General features: G+C 59.5%; 1 protein-coding gene across 4 annotated transcripts; it reads left to right on the top strand.

Moving 5' to 3' along the window:
• Positions 1 to 1,721: 1,721 nt before the first annotated feature.
• Positions 1,722 to 11,134, top strand: PRR7 (proline rich 7, synaptic). Of its 4 annotated transcripts, XM_081036120.1 has the most exons (4): positions 1,722 to 2,074; positions 5,411 to 5,577; positions 9,697 to 10,350; positions 10,578 to 11,134. In XM_081036120.1, the coding sequence occupies exons 3-4, from the start codon at positions 9,939 to 9,941 to the stop codon at positions 10,973 to 10,975; spliced, it is 810 nt and encodes a 269-aa protein (XP_080892246.1). In that variant the 5' UTR covers positions 1,722 to 2,074; positions 5,411 to 5,577; positions 9,697 to 9,938; the 3' UTR covers positions 10,976 to 11,134. The 4 variants fall into 4 exon arrangements, with proteins under 4 accessions (XP_080892246.1, XP_080892245.1, XP_080892247.1 ...); XM_081036119.1 differs by lacking the exon at positions 5,411 to 5,577 and having other exon boundaries at positions 1,917 to 2,074; XM_081036121.1 differs by lacking the exon at positions 5,411 to 5,577 and having other exon boundaries at positions 1,931 to 2,074; positions 8,917 to 10,350.
• Positions 11,135 to 11,648: the final 514 nt, after the last annotated feature.

The raw sequence follows: 11,648 nt of genomic DNA, 5'->3' as shown, positions 1-11,648 counted from the left end.
AAGCTGACAGCTATCTGAAGGGCAGCCAGAAGGCTCCAGGCACCAACTTAGCAAAGGGCCCTCTTGTGCTGTCCCCGCTCTTGATGGGCAGTGGAGTGTGTGCTGCCTCTTCTATTAACTTGAAAAAAATGGTAGAGAGAGGGCCTTGACAAAGTCTTCCAGCTGGTGAGTGGCTGTTGAAGGGTAGAAAGGAAGCCAGCTGAAGATGAAGCTGGATCCTGCCCTTGAGGCATGAGGTTGGGGCCCAAGGTGAATTTGTCTCTCCTCAAGGCTCTGGGGGAAGGGGGTAGTTATTAGGTATTAGCGCTCAGAGGCCAAAGCCCAGCCCTGGGCAGGGGTGAGTGGGTGCCAGGTGGATAGGTAGGACCCTGGGGCATACCCCCTGCAATGGGTCCAGACCTTCCACCAAACCCTTTGGGCTAGGGAGGCATTCAGGAAACTTCTTGACTAGTGTTCAGCTCACCTGAATTTTTCCAATGGACCTTTGGCAGAGGAAACTCCCAGAATTCACTTCCCAATAAGTTTTTCGTAAGCTCACCTCCTGTCCACCCAGCTCTGAGGTGGGAGCTGGGGATTCAGATGGAGACAAGGCCCCTGCCACCTTGGAACGCAGTCTGGTACGGAGGCAGACATGGGAACAATGGGACCCAGTGTGGTCAGCACTGGCAGAATTCTAGAGCTGCCAAGGCTGGGGTTAGGGGCCAACACCATGCAGGGGAGGCCCTTTGACTATGTAGGTGTCAGAGTTGATGCCACTAGGACACAGGACTAGATGTACTCTACCTGGGTAGAGGAGCCAGCTGGGTAATCCAGTGGTTTAGGATGATTGGAGCCCAAGTCATGAGATGCAGCTATGCAGAGCTTTGAAAGCTGTGTATGGATATGGGGCCTTTGCAAGGCAGAGGAGCCCCTGAAGAGTTTTTAATGTGTTAGGGTGTCTCCCCAGCATGTACGAAAGCAACCCTAGTTTCCTTTGGGGAACCCCTCTCAGCCCATAAGGTTTAGATGGGGCTGGGCTTGCACTTGCAGCATGCACACACACACCTAGAGCTGTGACCAGAACTGGCAGAGGTCCTGGGTCTTAGACCCCACTTTCATCAGGGCACAACCCCCAAAAGCAAAATGCTATGGCCATGTTGTGTCTTTACATCGCTGAGCCTGACTACAAACCCAAGGAGTCTGAATAGCCTACTCACCGTACATCGGGAGCAGGGCACTTGGGTTCACAGGGCCACCATGATGACACCCCTGGGGTGCAATTACTTCCCCAGATGAAACAACCCAGTTAAGATGCTGGTGGACTTCCAGGTTCAGACTCGGCGCAGAGAGTGGGGCCCCCACTAGGCTCACTTTGTTCCTGGGCATGAGCAGGGTCCATGGAGGCCAGCATTATGGATCCAGCACCTGGTTCTCCTCCCGCTGCTATTTCTAAGTAGGCATGTGGTGATGTGCACTTACTGGGGACACTGTGAGGGGGCCATGAGTTCATGAGTTGGAGCCATATTGGGTGTCTGCCTGCTCCAAGCCGTGCCTATTGCGTGTGTGCAGTGCCTGTCAGTCTGCAGCCGGGGTCTGGACGTGTGAGTGCTTTCCCGGCTGATCTGTGTGTATGTATGTGTGTGTCTCAGGGCTCTGGACTTCAGTCGCTAGGCTGAGCCTCCCGGGTGCTCCGCCGATTGTGTGTGCTGGGTCCGCCTGCGTGTGCCCGGCCCGGACAGCCTGTTGCCAGAAGGTGTGCGGCTTGGCGTGCGCATTCTCTGTGCAAGGCGAGCCCGGCGCGGCAGGTGGGAGCGGGTCCTGCGCCTTTGGCTCCCGGGATAGCCTCCTGAGCCGTGAGGGGCGGGGGACGGGGGCCCCGTGCTAGCGGCCGCGCGCGCGCACGCCGGGCTCGGGACGCGCCGTGTACGCGCCCGTGCGCGCGACCCGCGGCTCCAGCCCAGCGTTCGGAGCCGCCTTTGCTGCCAGTCAGCGCTCCCGGGCGCCGCATTCTACTCCCGGCCCGGGGCTGTGTCGGCGGGGTCCGCGCCGCTCTCCCGGAGCCAGGAGGACGAGCTCGAGGAGGATGCCTGGGCCCGTGAGTACGGCGGCGGCGGCGGCGGCGAGCGGGCGGGGACGGAGTGCGGGCGGAAGACGGTCCAGTGGCCGGCCCCTCCCGCGGGCCGCTCCACTCCCTGGCCCCGGGTCGCGCCCCGGACCCCCGCCCCGACCAGCCCCTCCCCCAGCCCACACCAGAGGGAGGAAGGGAGAGGGAGGGCGCCAGTGAGCGAGGGAGCCGGAGCGGGGCGCGAGCAGCCACCGGTTCGCTTGGAAACGGTTGCCACAGCAACGGGGTTGCGCTCCCCGGCAACGCGGCTGCAGGGCGGCGACGCCCCCTCCTACCCCTCCCCCTTCCCACGCGGGGTCGCATTCCCGGGTCGCAGAGGGACAGGGGATACGAAGGCTCCCCCTCTCGGGGTGGAGGGAATTTCGCCCCTCTGGCAGGTCTCGGTGTGCCTGCCTCCACAGACCGTCGAGGGTGGGGGTGGGGGGCGAGCGCCCCATGGGCACGATCTGGCTCCCACGTGGCTGCAGTCGTCGCAGCAGAGCTCCTGGGGTGGCTGCAAATGTGGGGGTGTCCTAGCCTGCCGCGGCAGGAGGAGGCACGGAGACTGGGTCCGGGGTCTGTGCCCCGCCATCCCCATCGCCGCTACCACCACACGCCTGCGAAATGGCGCGACCCGTGTTGGGTGTCCCAGAGGCATGTTCCTTACCAGGGAAGAGGAAAAAAGCTCACGTCCCTCCTCCTCATGGCCGGGGCATGTGCCAAATGCGGCTTGGGCCGGTGGTGGGTCTCTGCTCAGCGTTCCCAGCCACCCTTCTCCAGGGAGGGGTGGGAGCAGCGTGGGCAGGGGCAGAGGAAAGAACATTGCTGACCCCGGGAGGGAAGCTGAAGCCCGGGCCAGATGGGAGCGCCCCGACCCGTTGTCTGGATCACAAGTGTCCCTTTCTTGTCTGAGCATAAAGCCCAGACTGTGCTGGGTGGCATGCAGGTTGGCCAGCATTGCATGGAGATGCCCTGACCTCCAGGGGAGTTCCTCTGGAAGGAGAATGGCCGCTGAGTCAGAGGAAATGACCTTTGGCTTCCCTCCCAACCTCCCCTCAGTGGGCACCATGCTGGGGAGAGAAATGGCCCGCTCAGCAGCTCTCCCTAGCTTGACTCAGCAGATGCCAGACCCTACTGACCAACCTTGACCACAACCACCTTTGGCTTTCCTTTCCCGTCCAGGGAGGTATCCCGGCCACCAGAGGTGACCATTACCCCAGGCATTTGAGGCCTTGGCTTAGATGCCCGTAGATGGGTGGTGCCCTAAGTCAGGCTCCAGTCTCCCTCCCACAGGCAGCAGTGCTTTGGGGATTATTTACAGGCCCCTTTCATTTCCTCCCTGCTCTGTGTGAAACCTGTGATAAGGGCTCTGCGTTTTTATCTCCTAATCCTTACAACAGTTGTGCAAGGTAAGTTTATCTATCATCCCCACTGTAGAGGTGAAGGCTCCAAGGCTCAGGAAGGTAGTGACTTGCCCAGGGTCACACAACCAGGTTTCCAGTACAGCTTTGTCTGCCGACACAGCCCCTCTACCTACTACACGTCTCTTATGAGCCAGGCAGGAAAGATCTGTGGAGCCTACCAGAGGAGCATTCTTAACTTTCCTTCACATTCCCATTGAGCAAATGCTGTCTTTCTCACCTTGGTACACCTTTCCTGTCTCCAGAAATATCAGCCACATTCTTGCTCCTCAGATGCTCTATAGGACTGTGCTGTTACCGGGCTGGCTGCCTCCCGTCCTCCCTCCATTTTCTCTCTCTGGGGAAGACCAAGCGGTGAGGGCTGCCTCAGTCCCCAGGGAAACTGCCACCCCCCAACACACACACACACACACACACACACAGACACCCTAATCCTTTGTTTGTGGGCTCTATGGCCTGATCAGCTTGCAGCCTGGCTGTGGAAGAAGGAATTTAGCAAAGATGGCTCATGTAGTGCCGGCCCCGTGGGTGCTCATTCCAGCTCAGGGGCTGGAGACCCTAATGCCTCCAGGGCCCAGGGGGCAATGGAATGAGGGAGGTGGGCTGGGGAGCTACTCAGCTGCAGTTTGTGTCCCCATGTGAGAATGTGGACTTGGTATGACCAAATTGTCCCATTTTCAAAATGAGCCAGAAATCCAGACTTTGATGTATAATCTGGGTTTTCAATGTTGGCAGCTAATCAGAATATTTTTTACATATTGCTTGTGGGCCAACAGAACACCGCCATAAACCATGTCCAGCCTGAGAGTCACGAGGCTGAGACCTGTGGTCCACGGTGAAGTGACAGCACTTCTTGCCAGACCCCCCTCAGGCATGTGTAGATGCAGCGCCATAGGCTGGTTTCCCCATTTTTTGAGCCTTTTGCGGCGGCAGGATGCTGGCATGTGGTTTGTTGTGTATAGCCGTGTATGCTGGTCTAGAATTCTTTTCACCCCCCTCGTCAGTCTTGTACCTCCCTTGTGCTGCCAGGCAGGTCTTACGTGTGAGGGCTCTGCACCTCAGGCATAAGAATAGCGGGGATGGGGTCACACAGCCCAGGCAGGGCAGAAGCGGAATTTGAACCCAGGGCTCCCCCTTCAGGGCTCTGCGTGTTAAACCAGGCTACCTACAGAAGAGGGGATCTCATCCCCCTTCCTCCCACCCCTGAGGTGCGGCCAGCTCCCTCAGGGACAGACCTGAGTACAGGAGATACTAACCCAAGTAAAGCATCTGTGTCCACAGGCTGCTGGGGCCCCAGTCTCTGTTGTCCTCTTTGCAGTTCCCCAAGCCTTGGGTTCCTAGCCCGGTGCCAGGGTTGGCTCAGAGATGCTATCTACACGTGAGGGTGCCAAGCCAGTACCTTGGCCTAGCTGGAGAGGAGGTTCTGGCCAGCTCCACATCTGGCTGACTGTGGCAGCTGGGACGATTCCCGTCATCTCGCTCTGGCTTCAGTTCATCTGTCTTAGTGTGGGAGGAGTGTAAAAATGTCACTAGTGCCTCCCTGAAATGACCTTCCTGCCAGGACAGCGGACTTTGCCGTCACCGGGGCTTCACAACCACCTCGCCCTGTGGGCCTCAGCCAGCCCTAGCTCCAGCTACCGCTGGCTGTCACTGAGATACTAAATGTAAAGAGGCTAGCAGCAGGCCGGGCGTGCGCAGGGCAGTGTGGCAGCCACCTTACTCCACCCCGCTCTCCTCCCTCCCTCCTCTGTCCCTGCTCTGAGTCCCTGTTCCTTCACCTGCCTAGCAGCTTTGGCCTCACTTCCAGGGCACCTCATGACCCAGAGCCCCAGATGCCTGGGCTTCCCTCCGCCCCCCCAGAGCCCTGGCATGTGTCTCCATGTAGTCTCTCCTTTTATTCACTTAGATGTATGGTCCTCAGCTCGCTTATAAACCACCCTGCAAGGGCCAAGAGCTGGGTGACGGCTTCTCTCTGTGACATTTTGATGAATGGCCAACATTTCCCAGGAGTGAATTGGATGCAGACCCAGCTCTTGATGTGTTCCTTGTCCCCACGGCTAAAAGACCAAACAGGTAACTGGACACCTCCAGTCACTCCTTCAGGTGGTTTCTGAGCTGCTGTGTGCCAGGTGACCAGGACAGATGCAGCCCCTGGCGGTGGACACGGGCTCCTGCAGAGCACTGTGACGTCCCCGGGCTTCTCAGCCAGGCCTGGGGCAGGTGGGCTCGCGGGGGCCGACTTGTCCAGGGAAGTGACACATGAGGCCCTGAGGCTTAGTGGTGAGCGCTGGGACCAGAGCAGTGGGGCTGTGTGGCAGGCTTCTGGGGGAGAGAAAGCAGAACACTAGGCAGCGCAGGGTGGGGCACAGGGTGCTGAGAGCTGAGGCTCAAGAGGTCTTCGTGGGAACTCCTTTCAGAGGCCATGGTCTAGGTCAGTGGTTCTCAACTTGTTCCCTGGACCAGCAACACTAGCACCTGCTGGGAATTTGTTAGAAATGCAAACTCTCCCCCCCCACCTATGACACTGGGAGTGGAGTCCAGCACTCTCTCTTAAGCTCCACATGGCTCTGAGGCTCACGCCAGTTTGAGAGGCACTCATCTAACCATGTTAAAGAGCTGGGTTGTCTTCTGAGGCAGTGGGAAATGGCTGGAGGGTGCAGGCCAGAGAGGGCCTGGGGGGATGGGCAATGTGGACAGAGTGGGCGAGCTGGGCCAGAGCACAGTGCGGAAGTAGAGAGAGAAGTGGCAGCATGGTCATAGGGGCCTAGTGGAGACGCTGGTGGCCTGGCCAGGGCAGTGGTAGGGAGACCAAAGGAAGTGGACAGATGAAGGCGCCCTGCAATGAGGACTTGGTGGATGGAGTCACTGGGGGGCCCTTTGCTGAGATATACGACCCAGTAGCAAATCTTTGGGTTCTGAGGTTGGGGTGCTAGAGTTCTTCATGCAGAAGGGCAGTGTGGTAAGTGCCTGCAGGGTTGCACGAGGCCCAAGAATGAGAGATCTGGGTGACCTTGGGTGTCACTTAATCTCTTTGAGCCAAGTGTTCTCATCTGTCAAATGGGAAGAATGCTAACCCAGTTCACTGGATGATTGCTAGAACGATGTGTCCAGCCCTTGGGTGGGGAGCGCCTTGGGGACAAACACCTTTGTAGCCCCAGTTCAGATGCCTCCATCATCAGCTAATGTTTGTTGAGCATGTCCAAGCCCTTTGCATGGATTAGCGGTCTTCACCATGGTCACTGAGGAGACTGAGGGGCCATGGAGTTTAGGAAACTCACTCCCCCAGCCTTGCTTTCATCCCCCTGATGTGCTCCCAGTGAGCATGTGACCTCAGAAAACCAGACAAAGCAATATGCACAGAAACTCTACAAATAAATCAAGACAGAATTCTTAAAAATATTTAAATAACTGGCAAGAAGGTAAGAAAAAAGAAAAAGACAACAAATCATAAAATGGCAGGCTTAGAGAGGAGCCCATCAGAAGACACCACTTAGCACAGCCAGAGTTGGACAAGGAGCAGGTATTTGCTATGAATAGTCTGGAAGGGCCGGGGAAGATGAGTGGCTGTGAGCGACAGGCTACAGCAGGGTCTGCAGGAAGGGCTCCCGGACACGGGCAAGAGCATGACAGAGGCCCAAGGGGCAAAGGGGCAGCACCTCAGGGAGCCTTTGAGTAGCTTGGCCTGGTCAGGAAGCACATTTAGAAAGTTCTGAACAAATGTCCTGACGATGATGGACTGAGCACACACTGTGAGTTAGATAGATGGACAGAGTGACTCCCTTGGGCCAGATACTGGGCAGGAAGCAGACCTCAGACAGGGTCCTGCCCACTCAAACTGGGCGTTGGTGCCAGTGTGAGGTCAGAGGGCTAGCTCAGCTGTGAGACTTCCTCTCTTGGACACAGTGTGGCCTCGTCTGTAAAATGCAGCAGTGGTTCCTGCCTCCTGGCTAAGGGGTCATCGTGGCACCCAGAGGATCTTGGGTGTGGCCTGCCCCAATCCGCCCTAATGCCCAGCCAGCCGAGCTGGGCTCCTCAGGGCATGGTCCCTGCCCTTTGTTCCTGGTTAACCTTGGAGATGCTGTCCCGTCTCTCCTCCACCCTGTAGCCTTTTCCCACTCTTAAGCTGAGGGTTGGTGGCCAGAAGGGCTGGGCATTGGTGGGAATGAACAGGAATGCACGTTTTGGCTACAACCTGGCCATTCTGCCCAGTGTCCCCATGGCTGCCAAGTCCTCATGTACCCATGCTCATGTGCACTGGGCTTTTCATATATAGATAGCTCAGTCGTCATGTAGGGTACGGGGTTTTGACACGGACTGGATTCAGACTCAGGCTAAATCTTTGCTCCTCCCCTTGTTAGCTGTGTGACCTGGAGCAAGTTCATTTCCCCCTCGGAGCTGGTCTCATATATCCAGTGGACCCCCAGTGAGAAGGCGGTGTTGGAGATCACACAAGATGCTGCATGGAAAAGGCCTAAAACCAGGCCTGACACTCAGTAGACAGTCCATTTCTAATTCAGCTAAACTCCATTACCTCCAGCGCCAGAACTGCCTTTTCTGACCCAGAGCTCTTCCTGCTCTGCAGGCCAACAGGCCCCCTAGTTAGTGCCAGCTTCCTCAGAGCATTCCTGAAAATTCCTGTGGGCTCGGGAAAAGGAGAACAACAGATTTAATTAATTCCCAGTGACTGGCAGCGTCGTGTTTTTATCTGGGCTGCGTCACCATGGCAGCCTCATGGCAGGGTTGTCGAGGGGGCGGGTGGAGCTATTGTTCCTGCCATTGTCTGTTCTGGAACGCAGGCGCAGGAGAAAGGGACTGGCACGGGCACCAAGTGGCACATGGCACAAGGGAGCGCGGAGTCAGACAGGAGCCATCTGGGGTAGCCTGGGGCCTGGCTTCCTCCAGCTCACTGCCAGAGCAGTCTGAGATGGCTTGATGTGGAGCCCTCAGACCTGAATGTGTGTGTGCCTTGGACATGCTGAGGATGGGGACATCCATGAGACTCCTGGAAGAGACCCACAAAGCTCAAGCAGCAGCACTCTTCCACCCTAGACTATAGGGTTTTGTGGCCAGGCTTGGGTTCAAATTACAGCACTGCCACCTGCCATCTACATAGCTAATTGCTTCCCCCCTTCCTTACCTGTAAAATAGGAATAATTCCAGGTACCCCAAAGAGTTGTTTGTGAAAGCCCCTGGGTATAAGGCATTCAAGGGCTCATTTCTGTTCTCTGGGGGTGGTGAATAGTCGCCTGCCACCTGTCACCGGCAGTCAGGGTTCCCTCCTACATACCTCTTAAGATGCAAGTTTCCCTTCTAAACCCTGCTGTGGAAAGGAGATGGAAGGAGAGGTGCCCATCTGGAGTGATGTGGGACCAGGTGGTACCAAAGATGAACTACTTTTCCTTTCCTCTGCAGAAAGGGAAAGAAATTGAAGGGAAATGAACTGACCTGGAGTTAGACGTGCAGGGCCAAAGGGGCTGCGCAAGAGTAGGAGGCAACCGAACTGGGATCCGGCAAGCGGAGGGGCCTAGAGAAAAGGAAGAGAGGGAATGGCCCACGCCCAGCGGGCGGGTAGTCGGACGCATACAAAGGCAGGTGGCATGCACTAGCCACCGGAACCACCCGCCCGAGCCCCTCTGCAAATGCGGTGGCGGCTGGGAGGCCACGGTGCGGGCTGGGATATTCCATGTTTTGGGCAGCCAGGGGTGGGAGCAGGTACAAGACAGAGCGCCAGGGGCTGCCAGGCACATGCACAGGGCTGAAGCTGGGGGCCGGTGGCTGCTGTGGGAGCACTAGGAGGTGGGCCACCCTTTCCCCGCCACCAGGAAACGGCGCCGAGGCACCTCTTCAGCGCCCTGCCCACGGGCCTCGGAAACCCTCTGCAGGCTGGAGTACCCTGTACCCCGGGATGTGGGTAGCGACTCTCCCTGGCTCAGAGGCCGAGTCTGGCCTTCGCGCGCCCCCTGCTGGCCCGCCTGGAGTCCCCTCGGCTCAGCTGTGGCGGCTGGATTTCAGATCTGGGAAAACCCTACCCGGGAAACCTCGAGGCGTGACGTCATCCTCGGTGACGTCACCGGGCCCCCGGGGAGTGCGGGGGTTCCGGCAGAGGCTTCCCCGGGACTGCACAGGGCACCCGCGCGGGCAGGGCAATCGTCAGGGGCTGCAGCGCGCCTTCACCCTGTGTCTGTCCCACAGGTCCCGCGCGGCCCCGGGTGAGGCGCGCCCGCGCGCCCGCCGGCGCCATGGGAAGGAGCAGGCGCCACTGCTGCTGCCCCCCGCCGGCGCGCGCACGACTTGAGCCCCGCCGCAGGCAGCCCCGGGCCGCGGGTCCCCAAGTGACACTGGCGGCGCCTGGGAGCGTGGCGCGGGCCCGGGGCCACGTAGAGGAGCCCAGTGTCCAGTGAAGCAGCCGAGGACCCGCCGCCCGCGCCGCCGCCATGGTTATGTCCCAGGGCACCTACACGTTTCTCACGTGCTTCGCCGGTTTCTGGCTCATCTGGGGGCTCATTGTTCTACTCTGCTGCTTCTGCAGCTTCCTGCGCCGCCGCCTCAAACGGCGCCAGGAGGAACGACTGCGTGAGCAGAACCTGCGCGCCCTCGAGCTGGAGCCCCTCGAGCTCGAGGGCAGCCTAGCCGGGAGCCCCCCGGGCCTGGCGCCGCCGCCGCCACCACCACCGCACCGCGGCCGCGTCGAAGCGCCGGCGCACGCGCACGTGCACGTGCACCCTCTGCTGCACCACGGGCCCGCGCAGCTGCACGCGCACCCGCACGCACACCACCACGCGCTGCCGCACCCGCCACCGCCGCACCTCTCGGTGCCGCCGCGTCCCTGGAGCTACCCGCGCCAAGGTAAGTGGTGACCTCCGCCGGGGACGACCCGAGCCACCGAACTGGGCCGGGTCTCGGCCGCGGGAGGGCTCACGGCTGATCCGCCCGGTTTCCCCTGTACAGCAGCCTCCCCAAGAACCTAGGAGGAGGGAGTGGGGGCTGGGCCTGGGGTTGGCGCCTGGCCAAGACTTGTGGGGGAGGCTGGGGATGGGTGGCCTCACGTCCTCGGACCGCTTCCCACTCTGCAGCGGAATCGGACATGTCCAAGCCACCATGCTACGAAGAGGCGGTGCTAATGGCTGAGCCGCCGCCGCCCTACAGCGAGGTGCTCACGGACACGCGCGGCCTCTACCGCAAGATCGTCACGCCCTTTCTGAGCCGCCGCGACAGCTCCGAGAAACAGGAGCAGCCGCCGCCCAGTTACAAGCCGCTCTTCCTAGACCGAGGCTACACGTCGGCGCTGCACCTGCCCAGCGCCCCGCGGCCTGCGCCGCCCTGCCCTGCCCTCTGCCTGCAGGCGGACCGCGGCCGCCGGGTCTTCCCCAGCTGGACCGACTCGGAGCTCAGCAGCCGCGAGCCGCTGGAGCACGGAGCGTGGCGCCTGCCGGTCTCCATCCCCTTGTTCGGGAGGACTACAGCCGTATAGAAGGGCGCCTGGCGTCCTGGGCCCCACCCGCGGACTCCTAGACTGACTGCGGGCTTTTTAAATGCTTCCCTTGGACTCCGGGGGGTTGGGGGGCGGTATTTCTTACCCCGTTTGTTACATTTTGAGGATAATAAAGGTGTGTGATCTGGTTTGGTACAAGTGGAGAGGTCACCCACTGCTTGCTCCCAAGGTTCAGGTGGCCAGGTGTGCGTGGGTCTATGCAGGACCAAACCTTAATGCGCTTTTCGGCTGCAAAGTGGCCAGAGGGTGTAGAACTAAACCTGAAGTCAGCCTGCTTCAAACCACAGCCTCGTTACTCCCGGGAGCCTCAGACCTCCACCCTCCCTGTCCACTGTCCATGAGATCACAGTGAGGGTGATCTCTGCGGCCTTGGGAGGGGGAGGAGTTGGAAATGGGGGTCCGGGCAGGCGGCCCACCCCAGATCCGCCCCTGGAGGCCCGGAGCAGCAGGCCCGAAGGGATCTGGATTTCTTTATTAACAGACATGAGCACGACCCGTTACATAAGTTTGTGCTTTCCAAAAAACAGTTACTGAATGTGAAAAAGGAACCCAAGCAAAGAGGGAGGAGTTGGGGCGGGGCCACCAAAGCCCCTGGCCCCACCCATAGCTCTGTCCTGAATCGCGCCTAAGGCCTCCAGCCTGGGACCCGCCC

Source organism: Rhinolophus hipposideros, assembly GCF_964194185.1.
Source record: "Rhinolophus hipposideros genome assembly, chromosome: 23".
In the NCBI taxonomy this organism is placed as follows: domain Eukaryota; kingdom Metazoa; phylum Chordata; class Mammalia; order Chiroptera; family Rhinolophidae; genus Rhinolophus; species Rhinolophus hipposideros.
The sequence above is the reverse complement of the archived record's forward strand: the minus strand, read 5'-3'. Positions and strand labels throughout refer to the sequence as shown.